Here is a 25,099-nt window from a genome sequence, read left to right on the forward strand (position 1 = left end):
TAGATTCGTCAAAGTTCCAAAAATTATATGGCGTAATCTTCTTCTCTATTATCGTGATTTCTAAACGATCAAACCAGACTTGTATAATACCTAGGTCCTCAGCAAGATGGCATTTTGGATAGATAGTCTTTTGCTTCTACTTCTTCGCATCCTTCGGGTAGTCTTTTTACGAATCTGTAGACTCAACAATCTCCAAGTTAAGGCGGGGGATTGTAATAGGAGGTTAATCCGATGGTTAGGCAGGAGGAATTATCAATATGGCAGAAGGTCATTCGTGTGTTCAATCTTCATTAACAAAGGTACTGTTGCTAACATACAGAGACTGAAGCTTGAGAGAAGAAAACTATTCTAGTTACAGAAGACCTCCTTCTTATGCATGCAGGAGTCGTTGACAGGAGACCTCGCGTTGTCCCCCTACTTGGTGTGGCTTGTCACAGATATCATGTTGTACTGTTTCAGTACTGTTACATTACCCCTCTTGATGACTCACAATTCATCCCGCAAAAACGTCTTATAAAAACCCGGCTTTGGAACATGAAACAGACAGACAACACAATACGTAGTAGATATAATCTTGCTACCCAATCTAAATATATGCAAGCTCATTGGACAGATGTTTCAATGAGTCAAGCACTATCAATGATTTGATTGGCTTCTTTATTTCAACAGCGGGATCAGGTAACTAATTTCAGCCAATCAAACCCGATATGTGGGGCCGAAGAAGATAAGATAAGGCTTCGCTTCCCCGTAAGTTGGAAAAGTTCGCGAATATTGTAACCTAAACTGCACAGACACTGCGAAAGAGAATATCAACAGCTATAGAACTGCAACATTGTAACAGTGGCTACTTTGACATTAGACTAGTCTGTCCCCAAGTACTGGGATTGTTAGTATGGGGCTATCTCATAGCTATCTACCAACAATCGGGCATGTAGGAGTAGATAAGTACGAGGTTGAGTCGTCATGATTTCAGACAATCTTCTCCCAGTGAAATAAAAGACCGGCAAAGCAAGATGAACAGTCATAAGCAATATACATCTGGACTGCAAGTAGTCGCTGTAATCACTGCAGTCAGTGGATGGCTGCTCCCAGAATGCAGGGCCTCGATCGAAAACCCTGGCCTGCTGCCAACCCCTCCCATGGGTTTCAATGGCTGGTCACGCTTCCAATGTAACATCAACGAGACCATATTTACACAAACTGCTGATGCCATGATATCTACGGGACTGCAAGCTGCGGGTTATAACCGTATCAACCTCGACGATTGCTGGATGGCAGATTCCCGCACCGACCAAAACACTTTGACGTGGAATACAACCACATTCCCTCATGGCCTACCTTGGCTTGGAAGCTATCTGACAGAACGCGGCTTTTACTTTGGTATTTACGAAGATGCGGGAAATGTCACGTGTGGTGGCTACCCTGGCTCATACAATTATGAAGCTATTGATGCAGAAACATTTGCATCATGGGGGATTGACTACTTGAAAGTTGATGGTTGCAACGTATCGCCAGGAACGGAAGCTGAGTATCATGAGCGTTACTCGACCTGGCATGAAGTCTTCAACAACATGTCTTCACCACTTATTTTTTCTCAGTCCGCACCTGCTTACTTTTCTAAATGGATCACCGGATCAGATAACTTGACCGATTGGTATACAACTATGGATTACATGCCCTACAACGGAGAACTTGCAAGACACTCATCTGACATTATCGTGTATGCATTGAATGCCACTTCATGGGATGGCGTCACCAGCCCATGGGGAAGTATCATGCAGAACTACGTTTACGAGATCCAATTGGCGCGTTATCAGGTTCCTGGATACTATAATGACCCGGATTTCCTAATTGCGGATCACCCCGGACTTTCACTGGACGAGAAGAAATCTCAATTTGCTCTTTGGGCCTCCTTTTCAGCGCCGTTGATCATTAGCGCCTGGATTCCAGGACTGCAGGAGGATGTTCTCTCGTACTTAAAGAACTCCGATCTAATTGCTATCGACCAAGATAAGCTAGCCCAACAGGCGACATTAGTCAGTCGTGATGGTGCATTTGATGTTTTTTCGAAGAGCTTGGATAATAGCGATCGCCTGGTGACTGTTCTCAACCTGGGTAATACTACATCTAGTACGAGTATCAGCGTACCTCGCATCGGCCTGGTCGAGGAGTTACTCGGCGTCAAGGTTGAATACACTGCTAAAGACCTTTGGACAGGCAAAACTATTATATTCCAAAATAAGCTGGAAATCAAAGATCTGGCCTCTCATGCAACTGCTGTCTATCGAATCTCACTCTCGGCCATTCTCTCCGAACTGGTCATTCCGACTGGTCTCATCTTTAATGACGCTTCGTTCAATTGTCTCACTGCTGAAAGTTCAAATGAGAAAAACACACAAATTGCTTTCAATACCTGTTCAGGTGCTGACGAGCAGGTCTGGCAGATTCGACCGCTCGTGGGAACCGTCAGCCCACTTTCCGACACAAGTCTCTGTCTCACAGCGAGGAACAAACAAGCGAAATTGGAGCGGTGCGCAGTCATTCCTCTGGATTTATACCAGCAATGGGACTATTCAGTTCGTGGATACTTGACGAACAGACTTACTAAGGAATGTGTAACTGAGTCCACTCAGTCAACACTGTCCACATGTCAGTATGAGGATAATAGCCAGGTCTGGGCGCTTCCTGTTGGCGTCAAGGTTAATTGGTAGAAGGGTGTCTGCATTTACTCAGATAGCATTCCAGGTTACTATATCTCATGGTTTCTTTCTTCGGCGGTCACTATTTATCTACCATATACCTACTAAACCCCTGGACATTTATCGTTGATAGTAATTGGGTTGATAAGCGAAGTAAGTCCAACAGATATGATTCTCTTTTATCTAATATTATTCAAGCATTGATGCTATCCCCAAATAACACAAATGAATCATGATCCCTACAACTTACAAACTCGCATTATGAATGTCCGCGTCAGACCACTTCACCCTAGGTACGCCACCAATCTTCTTTTAAAACCGTAACTTGAATGTGAAGGACGAACAATATATTAATCTCGCTCAGAGAAAATAACGTTTTTTCATGATGGACTTCTCAAGGTTCGGAACCTTCCTAGCATGTACTCCGTGCGGACGCTTTGGCCAATATATGTGAGCCTTACTTTCATAAATGTAGCCTGGGCAAAGTCGGTCTGCATTGGTTCAAAATTTGGAAGAGGGGACTTACATAAACTGCATCAACGGGGACTGTCCAGTCATTGATAGATAACGGAATATATTCATAAGAATATATCCTACGCTCCTCATCCGTGCCGTCGCTTTCATCGTCGTCCAAGCCGTTTGCCTTCCGAGACGCCGTGGTTTCGTGATCCGGGTTCACAGGAAATTCAGATGTAACTTGTGCTATATGGCTGACATTCACTGCGTCATCACTAATCGTAAAGGGCATGGATAAGACAAAGGGGGCACATTGTGCATCTTGTGCATTGGGGTAATCAGCAGCTAACGACGACAGCGAATTCGGTAAGTTGAATATTGAACCAAGATTAGGTACACTCGGGAGCAGATGGGTTTCCGAGGGAGGAATCAAAAGACAGGCATTGCTATTATTGGCAATATGCGTATTGTCGGTGGAACTCTTAGCTGAACCTCGACTATCAAGGTAACCATTGAGTCCGCTGAGCTCGTCTGTCGTTCCATCCCCATCCTGCCATTGTAGGTCGTTGTTCCAAATACCAAGGTCGGAAAAATCATAGAAAATCATATTACCAGGAATGGGATCTAACGTAGGGTTATAGTCCGTGGCCTGGAAATCTATAGGACTGTCTCTCCATGCGGCTTCTTTACGACTATCTTGATGTCGTGTAACAACTTGCCGTCCTCCACTCGTTGTAGTGCCCGTTTTCATTGTCTTGCTTGCATGCTTTGGAAAGCTCTGGGGAGATCTTCCGCGCACAGTGATCGCCGAGCTTTGACTCTGGCTAATAGCATGAGTAGTTCCATCTTCCAGTGTAGCTAGTACAGTGACTCGAAGATAGAAATACTGCCACGTACCACGCTTCTTTGCTGTCGCGTGCCGAAATTGTAGCTTGTCCCAAAATATGGGTACCGAAAGTACAGAGTCACCGACACCAGACTCCGAGCCACACTCAACATCTTCATCCCTTTCTAGCCACAGACAAACACGAGGCAGCCCAGGGATTGTCCGGGATAGCGAATTCCTGCTGGGACAGCCTTGGTCAATTGACGGCTCAAACTGCGATGAAGCTGTTGTCGGTTTCGATTTTGGGTCTGTATGTATTATTCGCACAGAGACACCTTCAAGGCTCTCGGTGGCGTCCAACTCGGCAAAAAGACCGGTTATCCGAGAATCGCCAGTATTTTCAAGTCTGACATTGGCAATTGCGGTCGGTATAGAGATTGTTCCGACAACTTTGAATTTATTGCGGCGATAGAAAATAAGACCAACTGTGTCTTTATCGTCAGAGCTGCTAGCATTAGCAGTGCTGTATTCGCGCCGGGTTTTAGTTAAACCAACTTCATCATGATGTGTAAAGCGGCCTCTCAAATATGCCTGGATTTGAATCTTGGAAGAAACCGAATTACCATCCGAATCCCGGAGAAGTTGGTTTCGCGCAAACGGAAGAGCCTGGAATGTTAAGTAGTTCTCGTTGCTAACTGCCCTTGTCTGGAACTCTTCATGGTCATTGAATGATAGAAGATCAGGTGCTGGTTCGTTCCCTTTTTGCAGAGAGCCGACAATTCCCAATTCAGATACTTCTATCTCGTTTTCTGACGATTCATCTCCCACCGCATTGCCAATGAAGTCGAGGTCCGACATAGTGATCAACAGTGTGATACAATTGTTACATAGTCCCCGTCTTCGGGCTTTGTACTTGCACACAACTGGGTAAAGGATCCTGATTGATTCCAAAACTGTGTCAATGAAACTCTCAGGTTACTGGTGAGAATTGACAGTACTGCAACTGTCTTAGTCACGGGATGGATTGCGGCTGAAAGATTTGAGGTGGGTACCAAGCGGAAATTGTAAGGAAAGGTCTGGGGAGAATCTTTGGGTTACATTAAGGGGTGTCACTACCGCTAGGATTATATTTGGGGCGGTACCCGGCCACCCCCACACTTCACTCATGGTTACTGCGTCCCCGACTCACTTAGAACCATAAGTTAATAAGTTACCTATAGCGCCTGCTTTGCCGGAATTTTTTCATATGGTCTATCGCACATGTATGCTACAGACTTGCAAATATAAGGACGTTCCTGAAAGTATTACTCAGATACAGATAGCGTTGAAGTTGACACCCACACATGTCAACTACGCCTCCTAATTACACCTTAAGAGTGAGACAGGTCGAGCTGGTATGTTTAGTCTTATGCAATTGCCGAAGTGAAGTTGTCCGGCCGCATACCAGATTTTCGAGTATCGCGGCGTCAGTACATCACACTCATCTATCAAAAGCGAGAATGTGTTTATTCTTTAAGTCGTGATATGTTGGAAACATCAATTTTCTGCTATAATTGCTATGGATCGAAGAGCTCCATAATGTAGATTAACGTGTCTCATAAACTATGACAGTCCAACATCGAAGTCTATTCCACAGGGACTTTTCAGGTTGTGGTAATAGTTTTCCTGCTGATACTGAGAAATTCAGACACCTTCTGAAAACCGAGATTTACCAAAATAGGTGGATAAATTGGATCTGCGACCTGTGTGCACGTCAATATCAGTACAATATAAGAGCCGTCTCTAGGCATAGCAGTGATTAATACCCGAAGGTATCGGAGGTATGGGAGGGGTTCGAATCTTACAATGAAAGTCTGTGCGTTGTTGAATCCTATATCAATTAAGATATGAAGTGCCTTTCTGATCAACCCTTCAACTATCGGGACGGCTTGGGCCCCTTGCAATGATACAACCCCAACAAGGCCGCCAGTTTTTCGATCTTCAACAGGGAAATATTTGCTCATTTGTGACGATGCATGATATAGGATCATGGATCCTATTATCTTTCCCTTACCACTCAAGCATCCTGAGTTCCTCGCATCCCTGGTCCTTGCTAACAGAATTTTACACCCTTGACTATCAGTCTGAGCGCAGCGGTAAAGCTCGGATAGTACAACTGGGTGGTGTAGTAACGAACTGCTAGCACCAAAGCAGGTTTGGATGAGCAAGTGCTGATTCAGCTCTTCTTGGTCTTGCGGTTGGATGGTGTCATAGAGGAGTCCATTATCAACAGCAGATTTTTCCGGTACCATGGTCGGAAGTGAATCAGTTGCCAGGCGTATGGCGTAGAAGTCATGGTGATTCCAACTCCCAACGTCCCAGCCCCTGCAATGGACTCACGTTTTAGCTGAGCGCGAGAACATAACAGAATCCATAATATGACCCTAAAAGCGTGACGTACCTATTCTTAACCCAGCTTCGCAAGCCAAGCTGATGGGTGCTCAGTCTGTTTGGTATGCCAGGAAAGATCACTGGGATTTCGGATCCGAATTGCACTACTTCAATCCTCCGTCGTTGCAAATTATGTAAAGCGTATTGATGTAACGAAAATCCAATGCCTTTACCCCTGTGGCTTGTCGAAACCACGATGGCAGCTATGATGCCGCGCGAAAGATTATCACTGTAGTAGGTGGCGCAGAATCCGTAGATCGTCTGAGTACTGCTGTTACGGACTATGAAATTCTCCATTTTGAATAAGGGTTGGTAATTGTTTTGATAGGAAGATGTTTCAAAACAGTATGATGGATATTGAGCTTCGGGGTCGCTAAAACTATTTGAAGCCACCATGCGCACTTGGTCAAACATCTCTTGCAATGAGGATGAATCTCGTGCAAAGTCGAACTTCTCAACCAACCATAATTGCCTTTGAATCGTTGGATGTCGGAATGTTTGCCGTATCGTGGGCGGTAGACCTGTAGCTTTGAGCTTGCCGAACAGTACACGCACAAGAGTATTGAGCGATGGACCCGTGAGGTCATATGTGCAGAGATAGGTTGTGACTTGTCGATCATTCATAAAGTCATATGGAGAGCTCACTGCGACAACAATACAAGGCTTATCTGGAGAACCTGCGATGGATGAGGCCGTCGGGAACTGGCTTCGATTACCTTGACAAAGACTCAGTATATATTTCGTAAAGCCGTACTGATATACATTACGGACCCCGTCAGCTGTAAGCAAAATTACTGCTGATGCTTCCGAGACCAAATGTTCGTGAAGTGGACTGATTCCGCTCGCAGTATATGAAGTGTGAACCACCTTTCCACGCCACCTCTTCGCAAGGGCAACGCCCAATTCTTGAAAAGTACTTTCACCTTCCAAGTAGCCGCTCCGACGGTTACTAAGGTGTCTTGCACTATTAATCAGTTTTGAAGGAGTGGCGTGAGATAGGGATGAATCCTGCTGGGGCTTCTGCTCGTCCTGGGAAGGTCGTCCAAAAGGCTCCACCAACGGAGTCAGAAGTAGTAACACATCGGTGGGTGCACTCTTCTTCGTTAAGGGAATATAATTGCCCAAATCCCTTACCAAAGTAATGGAGGCATTGTATACTGAGCGGGAGAGTAACTTATGGGCAGGTCTCATTACGTCTAGGGCTGACAAACCGCCAGGGTTCCATGTTTGCTCCCACGACAGCTTTCGCTGTTTCATTTTCCGTACTCTCCCTGCAGCAGCCTGAATGTGATCTACCGACAGTAGGCCCGATTCGATAGCTGTTTTAATTCCCTGAATAGCTTCGATTTGGTTGGAATGACTTTGGCACAACATGATGACATCGCACCCGGCATTTATCGCCATTGCGGCAGCCTGGCTAACCCCAACTCCTTCATACAGGGCCTCAATCTCAAGGCAATCAGACAGAATAACACCGCCAAAACCCATTCGTCGTCGTAACAGGCTCGTAACAACTGTGTATGATAAGCAAGAGTAAGGCACTTGGGCATCGGGCATCCCACAAGCGCCGACCAAGATTGAATCTACTCCGTTGTCAATTGCTGCCTGAAATGGTACCAAAGATGTTGATAGTAATTGATCGAAAGTCCCGGAGACATTTGGTATATCAGCTGGTGATCCTACGAAGTCGAGGCTTCCAAAACCTGGGAAATGTTTGATGCACGTGAGCAGCCCGCCTTCCTGATATCCCAGCATAGACTCTAAAGCCTGCTCAGCAACAATTTCAGGATACTCCCCGAAACACCGAACTCCCATGGGTTGCGGCTTTGTGTTTGAGTGGACGTCAAAAACTGGCCCGACGAGCCAGTTGACCCCAATACAAGCAAGCTCTTTTCCTGCAGCGCGAGATACAGAGCGTGTCAATTCTCGGGATCGACAAGCAGCTAGGCCCATTGCTGACGGAAATTGGTGAAAATATTCATGATCGAAAATGGAGTTGACACCTCCATTCTCCTGATCGAGGCTGATTAGGAGCGGTTCAGTATATCCAGCGCCATATGCTACTTTTTGAAGGGAGGTGATAAGCTATCATTTTAGGCCATTAGATTACGAGTCCCAGTCAAAACAGTTCAATTGGACAAAGAGAGCGTGTTATTACCTCCATAGCTTGCGGGGCACCTATCAAATGTGTCAGGAAATTCCGTACCATGATAATGACACATTTAGAAGGCCATTTCGTTACGACATTGTCGAGATAAAGGAAGAGGAAGAATATATTCGCGAATCCTATGGTATACCGGGGAAGCTTACTTTTGAGGTTTTTTGCTTGAAGGCATATGGTGCCCACTCGATAATTCTCAATGAGAGATTTCACTTGGGGGGTAATTGTGGTACCCTCAAACCCCATGGATAAAAGGGAGCCAATCTGACTATTGATCAATATGTCAGTTGCATAATCTAAGCAACTCCAGACTCAATACTGTTACGCAACTTACTCGTCCATAGAGTCCGCCATGACTGATAAGGTCAACGGCCGTCATCAACAACTATCACAACGACCCGAGTGAAGGCTTATAGGATCGCGTATCATTCTGGACTGGGCCAAAAGCCAATGTAAACTTGACGAGATAAAAGTCGACCAGTATGGTTGGCGGGTAGCAGCTGTATTATGATGAAATGGACAGTTTCGACAGCAATCAGACCTATCCAGCGGCGACCAAGTAGTTCCGCCGTTCCTGTCTGTCTTAGCGCATCATAACTGTCCTCCCGCAAGGGCAAATCTAGTAATGCCAGGTGCAACGCTATCAGGAAGAAAATGAGGAGGTCAAAATTGTAACGTTACATAAATTTAGCCTAGAACACCCGCTCCACACTAAGTCGACCAATTAAAGCGTGAATGCCGGTCGGATTACATAACCAGCACATGACACACCCTAACCCTAACACTTTCTCTTCTCTTCTATTTCCCAGATTAGACATGAGAATGCCCCTTATATTTTGAAAGAGCAAGCAACAGTTTGACGAATATAGCCCACTTCACTTATCCCTCCAGGGAATATCCAATATTTTCACCCTTGCCCAAACCAATCAGATTGGTCCGCATCTTCTCTGCTCGCTCGCCTGCATCCAGCGAGGCATCATCTCGGTCAACCCACAACCCGATGCCATGTTGTAAAACAGCTGTTGCTCTTACTTTGTCGGAATCAGTGCCGTGGTCTTTCAACCCTATGCTACCGTGAAGTGTGAGACGGATTTCCTCGCCTCCTTCAGGTTTCGGTTGATATATGCCGCGGTGTAAAATATTGCTGTCGTAGAAGACCGCGTCACCAGGTTCTAGGCGAACGATGAGCTGATTTGGCAGGCTTTTCTCGTAGGGATCCGCACTCCTCTCAGTCTCAGTGCGCACGCGACGATGGGACCCGGGTACCACAATAAGGGATGCGTCCGGACATAACGAGAAATTATATTGTGCGTGTGACTGTTTGCCTTCGGGGCTTTTTTGACGCAGTAGCTCGAGCTCTCGTTCAGGTGTAACTGACCCTGGAATATCATCTCGGTGCCAGCGCAGCTCAAAGGGTATGTTTTCTGGTGCAACGAGAAGGTTGAATAACTCCATAACTAGCAATTCCTCACGATCACTACTGTCAGAGATTCCTAGTAGTTCTTCTGCAATGCTCAGGATTTGAGGCGAGAAATATGTTTTAATAAATTTTTCACGATGCGGCATCTCAGGATGCATCAAATGCTGAACCCCCCAAATGCCACCCTCGGATGATGGCGGTGGAGTATTCGGCCATGGAGGGAATTGCTTTGGCACAGAGCGCAGGTACGGCCATTTGCCGTTTCGCGTTTGCAGAGTGACTTCGGTCGCTGCTTCACGTAGAGTTACTACTTCAGCAGGCGAGAGAATCGACCGTACGACCACGAATCCATCACGTTGAAGGGCCTCTAGGTAAGGCTTGTTAGTGCTTGGTGTTGTGGGTGCAGTCATCGTCTCAGTGGCGGTCATCTTGTGCACTTGATAATTCTTCCAAGGTTGACCCAATCAATAAGATAGTTAGTCAGTGAGAATACAAAACTCTTGGATCTGTGAAATTGACAATTCAAAGATATGGAGGTCCTCGGCTGTATATGTACCAAGATATACAGATTTAGTCCCAGAAATCTACTCATTAGAAGTGGTCATGTTACATGAAATAGATGTGAACAATCATTGGCTTCAGTTGATGCAGATACCCATGTAGATTTTCATAACTTATTATGGTGAGGTAATGATAGAATCCTACTTCTTACCTGTTACAATTTTGATTGCTTCAGAGAAGGCAGAAAAGTGTTTAGTAACAACTACAGTAATTATAAATCCTAGATATGCTACATCCCCATCAACGTTTGGTTTCACACTGTGACTATCATCCACTCATCATCGAGGGATGGCTGTGGAGGTTCCAAGGTTATTCTTGCCACTCCAGCCATGAGCTAGGTACAATGGAAAGTATGTAACGTGACATCCCAATCTTGGAAGATTCTATGACGAGCTTCTCCAAATATAACTATGATTCGGGTCCACAATCTAGTAGCCGCATCTTTCATTGCATCCGCCACAAGAACAGTGTTCGTTAAAGATTTGCTTTACACTCGAAACCTGCAACATAATAGCGACATCAATCATGTTCTCTCATCAATGCGCTCATCCTAGACCCAAATAGGGTTTTCTGTGCATGACGGGGACCGTACTCTTATATTGCATAACTGAGATTATACGCCAATGTATAACTTACTCTCTTACACTGATGTGTTTGTAATAACTCCTGTCATTAAAAATCCATATCCCGCTCTATCCCCTGACTCCGTTGCCGGGGTACAAGCCCCGGAGGGGAACGCCAATGCAGAATGCAAATCATCTTAAGAGCCATATTACGCTCAACCCACCCACTATATCAAATGTTCCCCTTCTCGTCGCTGCTAGTGTTGGACGTTGAAAACAGTTCGGGATAAACCCTTCGGTATGGTAGTCCCTCATCTATTTCAATAAGAAGTTGCTTGAAGTAGTCGGAGGCGATTATACAAGGCGTAAAAATTTTTATTAAGCTCACTAGCTGGTAAGCTTGGGGAAAAGATTTCGCACCGCATGCTGGATAGCGACTTCATATCCAAATGCCCCTAACCCGACGATACACGCAAGTGCTTTATCCGAGAAGTAACTATGGTTTCGCCATTTTTCCCTGGCGTGGACGTTACTGATATGAACCTCGATAAACGGTATTGATACTCCAAGGAGGGCGTCACGGATCGCAATGCTGGTGTGGGTATAGCCTGCTGGGTTGATCACGATCAAATCCACTTTATTTCGAGCTTCGTGAATGCAATCAATTAACTGGCCCTCATGATTGCTTTGAAACGTTTTCACGGAAATATTATGCTGTTTTCCTAATTCGTGACACATTTTTTCCACGTCTTCTAGGGTACTTTCCCCGTAGATATGGGGTTCTCGAAGGCCAAGCAAATTGAGGTTAGGGCCATTGAGGATCAAGATAGTGGGCATGTCGATAATGGCAAACTTCTTAAACGAGGAGTCATGAACTTCTCCCTTGCTCTGCAATGACTGATCGAAATGGATTCTCTCCCTCGAATGGTTGCGATGTGCTGAGCTACAACAATAAGTATCTGACTGAATAAGTAGTGAAGTTAAGCTAGTGAATGCCACCAACCCCACCCGACGGGCAAACACTTTGCCGACGACAGAGAAATCCCGGAGAACTGGTCCGCCGAGTGACACGGGCAGTTTGCCGATGCGGGTTAATTATGTCTTTACCCATCACCTTTTGTAGTTCGCAGTCAATAATTGTATCTGATTGACAAGCCTATGGAGTCTAAGGACCTCATTTACTCCAATATGCTGTGAAGTATGAAGCACGTAAACCAGCACCACGGGGTGTGAGATCACAGCATATAGAAGTCAGAATGGAATACAGTAATTGGTGCTTCATCAATGAGGTCGTAGGCAACTCGTCACATGCGTGATAATGAACAGAGACACTTCAAGAGCGGAATATCATAAGATTCTCAAGTTTCCGTAGTCTCATGGTCACTGTGAGCATTCTGAGCGATGGAATATTGTTCCCGCACTGTTCGTCGCATAATGTGGCTGGGCGCAGGTCTATCCGTTAGGATTTCGAATTGAGCAATCCCTTGTTCGACAAGTACGTCAAGACCATCGGCAACAATCCATCCTTGAGATCGTCGAGATTGCATGAACCGGATGAGTCGGGTGACTAGAGGTTTATACGCAAACTGCAAGCCGTTAGCAATCTCGAGGTATGATGAAGAACGATTGAGAGATAAGAAAATATAAAGGGGTACGAACCTCAACAAACACGCCTCCGGTCGAACTACCTAACCATTGTTCCGGGATTAGAAAATCTGGTGCATCATTATCCCCAACCTTGTGCGCAGGAATGCAAGAAACAATAATCGTGGGATGCCACAAATCCGTGGGCCACGGAGTGCTGAGGTCGGTGAGAATGGTCAATCGAAGATTAGTGTAAACAGTAGCGAAGTAATCTGCAAGTCTCCGAGCATTCGCTTCGGTCCTGTTGAAAATGCAAATATTTCTGACACCGGCTTTGATACAAGCATATATGGCAGCACGCGCCATGCCCCCAGCACCAATAATCAAAGCACTCGTTTGTGATCGTATTGCGTTTGCAGGTGACAGATTCTTTTCGATGCATGTACGTATTCCAATATGATCTGTATTGTAGCCCTTGAGATATAGCTTTGGGCTGCCTTCATTCGTAGATATCCTCTCAATGACAACGGTATTAACCGCACCAATGACTTTGGCATCAAGACTCATTTCATCCATCATTTGCACAACTTCAGTTTTGTAAGGATAAACGATAGCAAGACCACCCTGTGATTCACGTTCGAAAACCTCCCGAATACGAGCCAGACGGTCGCTTTCCACATAGTCACATGTATGCGGCATTCCACATGCAATGCAGGCGGCGTTGTGCATAGCCGGAGTCAAACTGTACGAGACATTTTGCCCGAAGACAGTGAAATTCTTTTTTGTTCGCCAAAATGAAGAAAATAATCCTCTTTGGGCATCTGCAAGAGTGATTCCCTGCTTTGTAGACTGGGACGGAAGGACAACTGGAGACAGGATAGGATTCAGGCAAATAGACGAACGTCCATACTCTCCAGTATTGTAGCAACTAACAGGAAGGTCACTAAGCTTTCGTGCCTCTAGTACGACCCTGACACACCCAAAATTATTATTGGTCTCATACGCCTCACCGGTGAGTCGAATAGCACTGCAATGAAGTAAGCTTGCTTTGTCAATGACAGTTTGCAAATTGGTCAAATCCCAGTTTTCAGAGATCGGACCTTTCTGATGATACTTCCCAATAATTTTAGAATGGCCTTTCGCAAGCGACAATTGTTTAACCAAATGGGGACTCATGTCTAACGAGACCATGATTACGTCTGGCGCTTGTCGAATAACGAGTTCCAACAAGTTCACTTGGGCTATATAGTTCATAGTCGCCGACGTCTCAAGGTCAAGAATGATAGGGACGCGACAGTACTTTCTTAATACAGCGACTCTTTGCGATAATTTGAAAAAAAGGTCCTGTTGATTCTGAGGGCTCATCTCAACCAGTATCTCCACAGCGTCCGCTCCAGAGTCAAGCTCTGTGTAGTCGGCCTGCGGGTCATCCAGCCACGAAGAAGGAGCTTGTAGAGCATACGTGTATGAGCTTGAACAGAGATTTTTCAGTCCTCTAGATGCTTCGGACTGCGGAAAGATTCCATTGAGGAATCGAACGAACTCGCGCTCAGTGGCTTTCAGCCTGAGAGGTCCAAGTGGTTTATCATCCGCCATTGGCTGGAAGATATTGAAAAACTCAAAGTTGGCAAAACGTCGGTGCATCTTCTCACTCAGTTGATAAGTCCGATACAAGCGGTCTTTGTCCGAATCTCCCCGATGAATCATGTTCCCAAGATCTCGCTGAATATGTATGATAGGGTTTGTGGTAGATAGCGATTTCAATAGTCGCCGTTGGCGGTTGCTTGCCATGGCAAAAAAACCGACAAGAACACATCCCTTCTGTCTCGAGCGGAATACTTCACTTGTCAGTTCGTCTTCCACACTTCGATATGCCGTCGCTCCATGAGCCTCAATATATTCCCGAGGTGATAGCCCAGTTTTACCCACGAAGACAGTGTCGAAATCCACAAACTCTCTTCGCAAAGCTGCGGACGCGATTAATCCGAGCGTTTTCTTGCCTGCGCTGGGAAATCCCACCAGGATAAGACTCTCGTCTCCATAATATTGCCTTGCTGAGGCCGGCGACTCGTATAAGCGGTTCTCTGGATCTTCAAGACTCGGTGATCCATTCGACGACGAAAGGGAAACTATGTGACTAGAATGGCGCTCCAAGTCCACGCGGGAATGGGTGCGTGAGGGACTGGTTCGGCGCGAAGACTCGTTGCTGTCTTGTTGTAATAGCATCTGTTCGAAGCTACGCTTCCGGGAGTTATAGGACGCCGGATCTAACGTACTCCAAGAAAGGCCCCTAATTGATGCTGTATCCATGACTATAACCACTCCATTGTTGTCGATAGGCCGATGAATGTAGAAGTCGAGATAAGAGTGTCCGCCAGTCTGAAGGCTCAACTAGGAGGAGTTAGCCCACTGAGGAGGAAGCATTAATCCGGGCCGCAGGTCGGGACAGTGATTTCCCGGTCTCCGCGATCTTGCTCAACCTCAACAAGGAGGGACCGAGATGAGATACTCGCATTCTCACACACACACACTTTTTATGATACGGGCCTGCGTCGGATCGGCTTGTCACAATGAAACGCCATGTCAGAACACGATCCTTCTTCAAAACGCCAGAGAATTAACCAAGCCTGTGATCAATGCCGCAAGCGAAAGTCGAAATGCGATGGCGCCCAACCCACATGCTCGACTTGCGATAACCTTGGCAAGACTTGCACTTATGGAACACCCGTGAAAAAGAGAGGGCTGCCCACTGGCTATGTCAGAGGCATCGAAGCCCTACTAGGGTTGCTCCAGCAACTCCTCCCCAACGGAGAGTATACCCTAAGAAAGATCTTGAGAGAGAAAATTGCTGGTCGAATGGTTGACAGCGAATATCTGGACAATGCATCGGACATTTGGCGATCTTCTGAATTAGCGAAAGACTTCGATCAATTGCTGAGCTCTGTGGATAACAACATAGGGAGTAGGCTAACTTCAGAAACGATCCGTCTTCCGGAACTGCGAACTGCGAAAACTCCAATCTATGGAGGACTGGGCGAAACCAACTTATTCGAAAATTTGCAGCATTGTGCGGACCTCCCATCTCCGAACTTTCCTGCAAATATCCAAGACATAGTGGACTTTTATTTTCAGACTACGCACTGTTGGTTCCCGATTGTCGAGCGTCGCATGATCTTGAAGGCCCTCTACCGCGATGAACCCGGCAATGGTGCAGACCGTGACTCCGACAACTATAATCTTTGTTTATGGGCAATTGTGGGTTATACATCATCCATCGCGCCCGGGAAGACTCGATTGGACGCCACTTCTCCGAAGAGCATTCAGACCTATGTCAGGTTCTGCTTGATGAAATGCGAGAACTCGTTATCTATCGGTAATGTTCAAGCGCTTTGCATACTAGCGCTCCTGAACATTGCACTAGAGCAGTTCAACACTTCCAGACTACTACTTTTGCAAGCATTTACTATGCTGATAGACGCCACTGTTGAAGAGAGGCAGAAATCTGAACGATATTATCATACGCTACATGGATGTTTCTTTCTGGATCAAATATTATCAGCGTACCTATCGACAACCTCTTTTTTCCCAAACACTTGGTATCCGGCCATTGGTCATCTGGATGAAAATGCTTTGGAAGAGTGGGAGCTTTCTCCACCCGCCAAAGGTGCGGAGCGCCCTCTACTGAATTTTGACCGACAACCTCTTCGCACTATCAGCTCCTTCAACATGATCTGTGAGCTTGTGAGCAGGATACCTCCTCGCGGCGAGAGTAAGCTGGACACAGAACAACTACATTCAGTCATAACTCATTTACAAAATTGGCACTTGAATTTAAAAAAGCATCACCAGTTTCCGAGGTCTGGAATAGCGAATCCTCCCCTTTTGATCCTGCATCTCACTTACAACTTCATCCTTTTAATCATCCTTGACGAGGCCAGCAGGGCTGGACTGCAGCTTACAGTACTTGTCGATAAGGTAGTCAGCTCCATTATAGACCTTGTGACTCAAGCTTTGGAGCCCAATCACGCCTTGTATCGGAATCCGCTCCTGATCATCTTCGCGTTTCAGTTAAAGTCCTTGGTTGATTTATCTTTTACATCAGTCCCGCTAGATATAAGTCCGAGCATTCGTTCGCGCTTTTCCGATTTTTTTGGGAGGTTTCAGGACGTATACAACAACGAAGGCTCAATATCAAATCATTACCACCCTCCTGTGATAGTATCAGAATCCAGTAATGTGGCGACAGCACAATCTGAGCATTCTTCGCCATCGCTCGTTCCTAGCCGAACAGTCATATTGGATGATCAAAATTATGTGAGTCTCACATCATGCATCACCATCTACATATTAAATCACTCTACCGACTTCTTTCTGACCATACCTTTAGCCACAAACCCCATTTAATAATCGAAGCTTAGGCATCAATCAACTTGGCGATGATCCTGCTATCGAAAAAGATGACCTGGACCTTATTTTTGAGGATATCGCGGCGATGGTCTTGCCAAGGAGGTACTGCATACACAGTCCTTTAACGTGTGGTGATACTTGCGCTAATTGCACAAAGCAGATACGACGACGACATTGCTGACTTTGCTCAGAACCTGGGCTTTCTTACTAATGACCTCAACTATGACTCTATGGCTTTTCAGGGCACTCAAGGTGCCACTTAAGAGAGCATTACACTGATGAAATCGATACATTAATACGTAATCTGGAAAACATACTTCAAAGCCGTCCACTGCATTGATGAGAAACTCTGTCAATATCGAGGATATCCGCGCTTAGCTTTTTCCAGGAATCGATTCCTCTCTTTGCGTGCGTGGCCGGCACCGAAGGGTCGGGGTCCGCCATTGTTCTTGAGAATAATTCCATAGACACCCACCCTTTATACCCAAGGTCTCTCAATATGGTTTTCGCGATGTCTAGAATGGGAAGGTAACCACCTCTGTCTGTCTCGTATGCAAAGAGCCTTGCATTGCGACTCCACGACATCCTCGGTGGCTGGTTCTTGACATGCCATGGGTGTCCCTCAATTAGGGGTCTCTTCATGCGCTCAGCGTCAACCAGTTGGATGAAAAACACTTTCTCAATGTCGATGGTTGCACGCATTCGATCAAGGGAAGCTTTGAGGGCGGTGTCTGCATTTTGGGTTCTTCCCGAGGGACTCTCCGGGTCAGCCCATATCCGGCCTGCGATATTGAATGTGTCGAGGCAGCAACCAAAGTTTACTCTGTTCACTCTCTGCACCACTTCATAGGACTGTTCCCATGTGTCAACATAGGTCCCCCAGCAAAGGCTCTCAAAGGCGAACCTTACAGGGGGTCTTTCCTCCAGACCCAAATCGGCAAGTTCAGTCATGTCGCTAACAAGAAGGTCGATAGCATCTGAAAGTTCCTCCTTAGGTAAAAAATTCGACGGTATATGAATCAGGTCTGTTCTTAATATCTTGACCAATCTGAACCAGAATTTTATCTCCTCAATCTTTCGTTTGTGTTTTTCGCGGTCTAAAAGACCCCCGTAGAATCCGAAAGGTTGTAAATTAATGATAGCCAATTGATTGAGATCACACAAGCGACGTATTTCTCTTGCTGCGTCTATGATACTACCCTCTCCAGGTGATTTTGCGAAGCCTTCCAAGTCTTCATAAAAAAGTTCAATCCCTTGAAACCCTGCTTTGGCGGCTTGGTGCAGCTTTTCTGGCATGCAATGCACCCAGGCGCGCCCGAGGGACATGGTTGAAATTGCCGGGGCACACTTCTCTGTCCGTCGAAGCATCTTTTGCTCTTCTTCTGTATGATGTCTTTCTTGGCCTGAAACCTGCCACCACGTTGAAGATGTAAACCGCTAATGTAAACGACCAAGCACAAGCACCACTGCCGTTTAGAAAATAAAGCTGATCAAAGTATGCAAAATTTGGACGAGCAGACCATAAAATCCCACAATGAATCGAGTTCTGCCTCAGAAGGGAATAAATAATACAAACCCGCGAAGCCAGCACTGTACGATCGCATGTTGATCAGGGAAACGCGTTCGGCAAAAGCCATTCCCATCCACTGCTACCATCGGAGCAGGTCATCCGAGCTCTTTTTTACCCACTTAATCCTGAGTCAGAAACACCTTTACATGCTTCACTAGGGTGTACATTGGTATGTTCAATTGTAAGCGTATTCGGCATCTGGCATTTGTTCGCTAGAGGAATTCATGATTTGGATCTCTCGCATTTCTCGGTTTACGGTAATTCTAAGGCAGCTCAAACATTGTTTGAAAGTGCTGCTGACCCGCATTACAAAGATAATATACATAGAATTTCGAGATAAGACGAGCTGAGATGAATTTTACAACATAAAATTATCACTATCTACTCCGTATAACCAAAAAGATGAGAGTCTTGGCACGGCGAAACGCTCAGCCGGCGGGGAACCTCTCTTCCCGCAGTTTTGGCGGGACGGGAAGACCTTTTCTTATTTCATGCACATGTCGAAGAGTCAGAGAACAAATGCAGAGAGAGATTGGGCCTGTCCTATATCTTTACTTTCAACTCGTGCTCTGGTGACTGCAGACTGGCTGCGATTGGAAAGACCACTACGAAAGTCTGAAAATCTGCGGAATGACTTCGGATCTCGCCATCGCTCTTCGCGAGTCTTACGAGCATGGCTCCTCACTCTTTGATGATTCAGCAACGCGAGATATAGAGACGAGAATACCTCTTCTAGGATATCCAATCCATCATTCTATGGCACCCTTGGTCCACAACTATCTCTTTAAGAGCAAAAATCTACCATGGCAATACTACCTGCTGGAGTCAGAAGAGCCCAGCGATCTGTTAAAAGTCCTGGATAATTCCTCAGAGCACTGCATTGGTGCTGCAGTGACCATGCCGCATAAAGTCACGTTCATGTCTCATGTGGACGAGATCACATCCTCAGGAAAAGTAATAGGAGCGATTAATACTGTCTTTCTACGCCGTGACAAAGCCACCGGCAAAACGAGGCGCATCGGTACCAACACGGATACGATTGGCATCAGCAGATCTTTCAGCACAATTGCACCCTCATTAACGTCTCCAGAAGCTATCAATAGACCTGCCCTGGTAGTTGGTGGAGGTGGGGCTTCTCGAAGTGCCATATATGCTCTGCACTATCTTATGGGTGTTTCGGAAATATATCTAGTCAGTCGGTTGAAGAGTGAAACAGATGAACTTATAGCATGGTTTAATCGGGGTGCTTCTTCAACTTCGGGTGCTCAATTTAAAGGAAAACTACGACCCTTGCATTCACTTGAGCAAGCGACTACTCTTCCTGCGCCATATTATGTCGTCAGCGCCATCCCTGATTTTCCGCCACAGACAGATGGAGAGAGATTATCATTTGCTATTACAAGAGAACTCCTTGGGCGGGAAAACGCACTGGAGAAAGGGGTTTTGTTGGAAATGTGTTATCATCCTAACATCCGAACATCTCTATACGACTACGCTGAGAAGAAAGGGTGGCATGTCATTCCAGGCACCGAGGCAATGATCTGGCAAGCATTAGCGCAGCAGGTCCTCTGGATCGAGGATGAGCTCATCAATGAGGAATCAATCATCGAAGATCTCAAAAGGATTGTTAGGGATGAAATTTCCAGACGGGCAGCGAACGCAGAAAAATAAAAGACCATATCGGCCAGATTAAGGTAACAAATGGTCGATGGATAGTCAAATTATTGTACTGCAGAATGGACACTAGTCTAGATGAAAGGACCTTCAAAGTGGTGGATGGTATGGCTAAAGGGAATCAGAGATTTTTCTCCTCCGCTCTATCGAGCTGCCGTGTACAATCGCCGGTTTTATAGTCTAAAAATCCAGCTTCATGATGCAGATCATAAATTGCGGAAAGTTGGAGATGCTCACGACTCCTTTTGGCGAGACCAATGAGTTCACACATTATAAGCTACTACATACACTACACATGTTACCATGACTAATAATGTGGTATTGTGTACCCCCGAATCCACAGCAACTCCTATTTTCAGACTCAGACCTCAATAGTCTGTAGATGTGGAGAACAGAGAGATGACACTCATGCCTCAATGCTCCACAAACTGGGAACTTTAAGCTTCCCAGCAAAGAGTGCTGACAACACTTACAAGGAAGCGTATAGTAGCTGTGAACATCGACAGAAACGCGGAGATTCTCCGATGGAGAGACTCCGGTTGCGCATGTGGTACGTGATAATAGTTAGTGGCCATGAAGTCGAGAACTGACGCTTATTTACTTATGGATAAATAGGCCCCCAGTGGCACCCTTTCACAGGTTTTAGAAACTTCTTCATTCTGTGCAGTATAATCAACATATAACCTTGACAATCTCGGAAGGTACTATGATGAAATACGCGAGAAACCTTCTGGCCTTTCTGGCTGTTGGTGTCACTGGATCGATTGTTAATGCAGCTCAATTAAACTGTACAACAGATATATTCAACGATTATCTCTCCTTCCACCCCTTTACGGATGAGCCAGCTGTGGTGCAATGGGCTTATATGATTCCCAAAGAAGGAATTTTTTCCAGGTTCCGGAGAGTGACATTGCGTATCCACAATCCCCAACAGACCTACCTGATACTGTTGTGACCAGTGTCGGTCGACATCGACGCAAAACCGTATCGAGCACCAACGCCCTAAAAAGCTGAGTATCAGCGGCTAAAGTAACCCAATATTTTGTAACTATTATTTTGAGGGCACTTGCCATATCATCCTAATATATGCCTCCGGCAAAACCACCATTACCGACTGCCCTGTAAAGTTATGTCAATCAACTTGAATGTAGAGAAACATAAAACGGAATACTTACAAAAACCTCTCGTTCCACTATCTGGGCAAGAATAAGCCAAATTCATATAAGCTTCCGAGCTGGATGTCACATTGACCTGAAGAACACAAAGCTCAGCACAGATGGTATCTGGGCGTTCGATTCGCCGGGAAAAGTCATTGATTGGGTTACCGAGCCATGCATGGGTCTGTCATGCTTGCTAAAGTGTTAACTGAAGTATACTACGGCAAAATGCCAGGATATAACTACTATAGCGGTTGCTCTACAGGTGGTCGACAAGGACTGAAAGAGGTTGAGATATATCATGAGGATTCGATGGAATTATTGCCGGAGCACCGGCTTGGTGGACAACACATTTGCAAATATGGACTGGAGGGATTCCTCTGCAAAGGCTCAAGCAGCTCCAGCTCAGCGGATTGCCTAAGCGCTGCCCAACTTCATACTTTATACGACATATATAACGACTACGTTGACATTAACCAAACATTTGTCTTTCCACACTTGCTACCTGGCCGTGAATCCCAATGGGCAGAGGTGATTATCAATAGTAGCAATAGCCCATTAGGATACGAGTACGTACAATATTTTCTGGGTATGGGCCCCCAGTGGTCCCCGAATCAGTTCGATTACAGTATCGTACAGTTTGCGGACGAATTGAACCAGGGAAACGCAACAGCCTGAAACTTTGACATATCTCCTTTTCAGAGGAAGGGCGGCAAACTTCTAATGTATCATGGCATGGCAGATGGCTTCAATCCCACCGAAAGTAGTCCTATAACCAAGTAACGGAAACTTTGGCCCCAATTGGGACTGATTTGGGCAGCTTCTATCGCTTCTTCTATGTGCCGGGCATTCAGTATATATCCATTCCGGATCCTTAACCTATATGATCGGTCAGGATTACTGACGCGACCGTAGACACTGTAGGGGATCACCAGACTCTATGCATGCCCCATGGTACTTCGCTGGACCTAATCAGGCTTCACATCCTTCCTCTAGTTTACATAGCGTCCCGTGGTATGCGGATGCTCAGCACGACATTCTTCTCGCTTTGATCGAATGTGTAGGAAAAGGCGTGGCCACGGATTCTATTACTGCAACGACATGCCACAATGATACAACGCAGTCCGAGGTCTATCGGCAAAGACCACTCTGTGTCTATCCGAAGAAGGCATTTTATAAGGGCCATGGTGATCCTGATCTAGCAAAGAATTGGGAGTGTCGAGATCTGTACTGAAACATTGGAAATGTCATTTCTACCTAGGTATATAAAGGCTGGAAGCAGGGTATGTACCTAGGTGCTTTAGTAGACCGTGAAAAACTGGCAGCTCAACAAGCAAAGTACGTCTCAGCCATCGCCGAGGCTTGCTTATTATAATTCTATGTATTTCCTTGCCATAAGAAGAAGTCTTGACAAAACATGCCGTGGATGAACTCATTCTGGCATGTGGTCTTGGGTACAATTTTCGTATGCTCATAAGCGAGCATCTATTCCTAGATCATTACTCCTCAGATCCCATCTTCCTTTTTTTTGTCTGTCGAGATGCAAAGCTGTCTTCCGTTCCTTTTCTTTTTCCGAATAATGTATCCAACGTTTGCTGACCCTTCTCCTGCCTTGCGCCAACTTTTGCCTTCTCGGCTGCCAGCACCGGCGGCAATCCCTGCACGCGTCGCTTTGCGTCCTCCAGAATATCAGTCTCCCGCTCTCGCTGGGCCTTCACTGTAGGAACAGACCACGCAGTGGCGGATATTGACTTGTGTGCTAGTTTATACTTGGATCCTACAAGGTGTGTCTCGTAGGTATTGTCATCTTGCTTCACGACGTACTGTATCTTGCCGATCACCAATGGTTGGCCATCGGTTCAACATATCAGTCATAGCCAATTTTTAAGCCACAATTCAACCCAGTCAATCTTCTTACCTGATGTGCTATGATAAACCAGTGATATTCTGTACCAACTGGTACGCCGCTGCCTTTAGGGGCTTTCCGAGCTCGCCGTTTCGTTGCGTTATAATCAATCTCCCATCGATCAGGCTCCACCTTGGTTTCCTTCCAGACTCCTTGATCATAATTCCATTTATGTGAGCCGCCTATTGCCATTCCAGAGTATACCTGACCTCTGAAGGTCTTCAAGGCGTTATAACCGCCACCGCCAACCGCATACAGCGAGCGTTGACCATCTTTATTTGGCGCATTGATTTCTGTGCTGTCCCTATCGGTCATATCAAATACCTCCATGTCTTCTTCATCCTCGTCAATTACTAGCCTGTCATCTCCGTCAGAACTGGCACCATCCTCTGAGACTGGGCTCGAGACGTCGATTGGCTGCTTGTCGGCGGCAGCAACTGATGCGTTTGGTTTGCCGGCAAGCTTGCTGGATGACGCTGCAGCTGATTTCCTAGTTCTAGGCGGCATGGTATTAAGTTATCATCAAATTCTGTTTCTGCTGATTGAAGAGAGATTGAAAGAAAATAGAGGAGAATTTTGGAGTTGATTTGCTGACGTTGCGCTCTTAGCGCCGTGACGTCACGATCCAGACTGCGATATGTTTAGCCCTAATTGCCGAATCGGGTACTTTTCTTGGGGCCTATCCCAACTACTGTTGTATACAGTAAACAGCACTATACACTATTTAGAGGCATTTCGGGCATGGTATTGCACATTTATAGCGGATATCTACGCTCCAGCTTGAGACAAAGAGGCCAAGCACTCAGATTCAAGATTTATGGAATTCCGAATATAAATAGTCGAATGTGGCCAATGACCTTAGAAACCTGAAATTTATGATTCCACTCGTTCATAGAGATAATATCCTGAGAGTAGCGACAAGAATTCTCCGAGTATTGCTCACTAACTAATGTTTCTGCTGTTCTGAGAGAGAGGAGCCCTCCCTAGGAAGTGTTGATATGCCCTTTCTCCCAGAGGCGCTGGCAACAAAGAGAGCCCCGTCGACATAATCTGACATTGTCATTTCAAGGGAACAGCCCAACATTTCATACACAGGCTTTTCTCTCTGAAGGGAATTAATGAGGCTTTTATTCTCCGGATATATCCCGAGGTCTTTTATTCCACTTTCCTTTGGTCATCTTTACCCACATTTGTATAAGCAGTTTACTTCAAATCATGAGTCAAATGAACTGGAAATTAACCAATCATACTGTGATTTACCGAGAGGCACAGTATAATGGAACTAGCCGCTCTTTGAAAGAGAAAAAAAGGGCACCCCGAAGTTCGGATACATAGTGAATACGAACTGACCTGGTTAAAGAGTTTCTTTATAGTGAATGATATTTAGTCATCTTTCATGGTGATTGCGGAATAAGATCTTCATATTGTTCCCAAAAGTTTCTTTATAACTTGGGCCTGAGATCTCAAATATTGTTGTCTATCCAAAAATAGAACCCTGCTCTTTGTTTCAATTTTTCACCTTTTTCTATGTCTAGGTTGAAGAGAAGCATTTCATGAAATTCGACACGATGACAATCGGGAACGTTGGGTACATACTCAGCAAACTACCTTTGATCAGGCATATATATAAATGTCAATGTCCCTCTGCATTTCCAGAAATACTTCCCCATGGTCGACCTTTCAAG

At 45.7% G+C, this 25,099-nt stretch overlaps 10 protein-coding genes across 10 annotated transcripts, besides 1 other annotated feature; 4 read left to right on the forward strand and 6 right to left on the reverse strand.

Moving 5' to 3' along the window:
* Nucleotides 1–103: part of a mobile genetic element that runs on past the window's edge.
* Nucleotides 104–1,013: 910 nt separating this feature from the next.
* Nucleotides 1,014–2,829, forward strand: TSTA_053270 (alpha-galactosidase, putative; the record flags this gene model as incomplete). The annotated part of the gene is made up of 2 exons (XM_002486875.1): nucleotides 1,014–2,672; nucleotides 2,734–2,829. The coding sequence occupies 2 exons, from the start codon at nucleotides 1,014–1,016 to the stop codon at nucleotides 2,827–2,829; spliced, it is 1,755 nt and encodes a 584-aa protein (XP_002486920.1).
* A 230-nt stretch (nucleotides 2,830–3,059) lies between these two features.
* TSTA_053280 (uncharacterized protein) lies at nucleotides 3,060–4,839 on the reverse strand (the record flags this gene model as incomplete). Its single annotated transcript, XM_002486876.1, has 2 exons — nucleotides 3,060–3,134; nucleotides 3,226–4,839. The coding sequence occupies 2 exons, from the start codon at nucleotides 4,837–4,839 to the stop codon at nucleotides 3,060–3,062; spliced, it is 1,689 nt and encodes a 562-aa protein (XP_002486921.1).
* A 630-nt stretch (nucleotides 4,840–5,469) lies between these two features.
* On the reverse strand, nucleotides 5,470–8,926 carry TSTA_053290 (uncharacterized protein; the record flags this gene model as incomplete). Its single annotated transcript, XM_002486877.1, has 5 exons — nucleotides 5,470–5,716; nucleotides 5,826–6,345; nucleotides 6,422–8,496; nucleotides 8,570–8,840; nucleotides 8,907–8,926. The coding sequence occupies 5 exons, from the start codon at nucleotides 8,924–8,926 to the stop codon at nucleotides 5,690–5,692; spliced, it is 2,913 nt and encodes a 970-aa protein (XP_002486922.1). The 3' UTR covers nucleotides 5,470–5,689.
* Nucleotides 8,927–9,451: 525 nt separating this feature from the next.
* TSTA_053300 (uncharacterized protein) lies at nucleotides 9,452–10,420 on the reverse strand (the record flags this gene model as incomplete). The annotated part of the gene is made up of 2 exons (XM_002486878.1): nucleotides 9,452–9,905; nucleotides 9,951–10,420. The coding sequence occupies 2 exons, from the start codon at nucleotides 10,418–10,420 to the stop codon at nucleotides 9,452–9,454; spliced, it is 924 nt and encodes a 307-aa protein (XP_002486923.1).
* Nucleotides 10,421–11,323: 903 nt separating this feature from the next.
* TSTA_053310 (pentafunctional AROM polypeptide, putative) lies at nucleotides 11,324–15,010 on the reverse strand (the record flags this gene model as incomplete). Its single annotated transcript, XM_002486879.1, has 3 exons — nucleotides 11,324–12,168; nucleotides 12,501–12,702; nucleotides 12,776–15,010. 3 exons carry the CDS (start codon nucleotides 15,008–15,010, stop codon nucleotides 11,504–11,506), a joined length of 3,102 nt encoding a protein of 1,033 aa, XP_002486924.1. The 3' UTR covers nucleotides 11,324–11,503.
* A 270-nt stretch (nucleotides 15,011–15,280) lies between these two features.
* TSTA_053320 (C6 transcription factor, putative) lies at nucleotides 15,281–16,629 on the forward strand (the record flags this gene model as incomplete). Its single annotated transcript, XM_002486880.1, has 2 exons — nucleotides 15,281–16,469; nucleotides 16,550–16,629. The coding sequence occupies 2 exons, from the start codon at nucleotides 15,281–15,283 to the stop codon at nucleotides 16,627–16,629; spliced, it is 1,269 nt and encodes a 422-aa protein (XP_002486925.1).
* Nucleotides 16,630–17,425: 796 nt separating this feature from the next.
* On the reverse strand, nucleotides 17,426–18,744 carry TSTA_053330 (4-hydroxyphenylpyruvate dioxygenase, putative; the record flags this gene model as incomplete). The annotated part of the gene is made up of 2 exons (XM_002486881.1): nucleotides 17,426–18,489; nucleotides 18,684–18,744. 2 exons carry the CDS (start codon nucleotides 18,742–18,744, stop codon nucleotides 17,426–17,428), a joined length of 1,125 nt encoding a protein of 374 aa, XP_002486926.1.
* Nucleotides 18,745–19,307: 563 nt separating this feature from the next.
* TSTA_053340 (quinate 5-dehydrogenase QutB, putative) lies at nucleotides 19,308–20,348 on the forward strand (the record flags this gene model as incomplete). Its single annotated transcript, XM_002486882.1, has 2 exons — nucleotides 19,308–19,848; nucleotides 19,870–20,348. 2 exons carry the CDS (start codon nucleotides 19,308–19,310, stop codon nucleotides 20,346–20,348), a joined length of 1,020 nt encoding a protein of 339 aa, XP_002486927.1.
* Nucleotides 20,349–21,682: 1,334 nt separating this feature from the next.
* TSTA_053350 (uncharacterized protein) lies at nucleotides 21,683–22,742 on the forward strand (the record flags this gene model as incomplete). The annotated part of the gene is made up of 4 exons (XM_002486883.1): nucleotides 21,683–22,141; nucleotides 22,211–22,271; nucleotides 22,329–22,398; nucleotides 22,424–22,742. 4 exons carry the CDS (start codon nucleotides 21,683–21,685, stop codon nucleotides 22,740–22,742), a joined length of 909 nt encoding a protein of 302 aa, XP_002486928.1.
* Nucleotides 22,743–22,857: 115 nt separating this feature from the next.
* TSTA_053360 (uncharacterized protein) lies at nucleotides 22,858–23,921 on the reverse strand (the record flags this gene model as incomplete). The annotated part of the gene is made up of 2 exons (XM_002486884.1): nucleotides 22,858–23,331; nucleotides 23,427–23,921. The coding sequence occupies 2 exons, from the start codon at nucleotides 23,919–23,921 to the stop codon at nucleotides 23,008–23,010; spliced, it is 819 nt and encodes a 272-aa protein (XP_002486929.1). The 3' UTR covers nucleotides 22,858–23,007.
* Nucleotides 23,922–25,099: the final 1,178 nt, after the last annotated feature.

The sequence above is a fragment of the Talaromyces stipitatus genome, genomic scaffold (genome assembly GCF_000003125.1).
Source record: "Talaromyces stipitatus ATCC 10500 scf_1105507295487 genomic scaffold, whole genome shotgun sequence".
In the NCBI taxonomy this organism is placed as follows: Eukaryota; Fungi; Ascomycota; class Eurotiomycetes; order Eurotiales; family Trichocomaceae; genus Talaromyces; species Talaromyces stipitatus.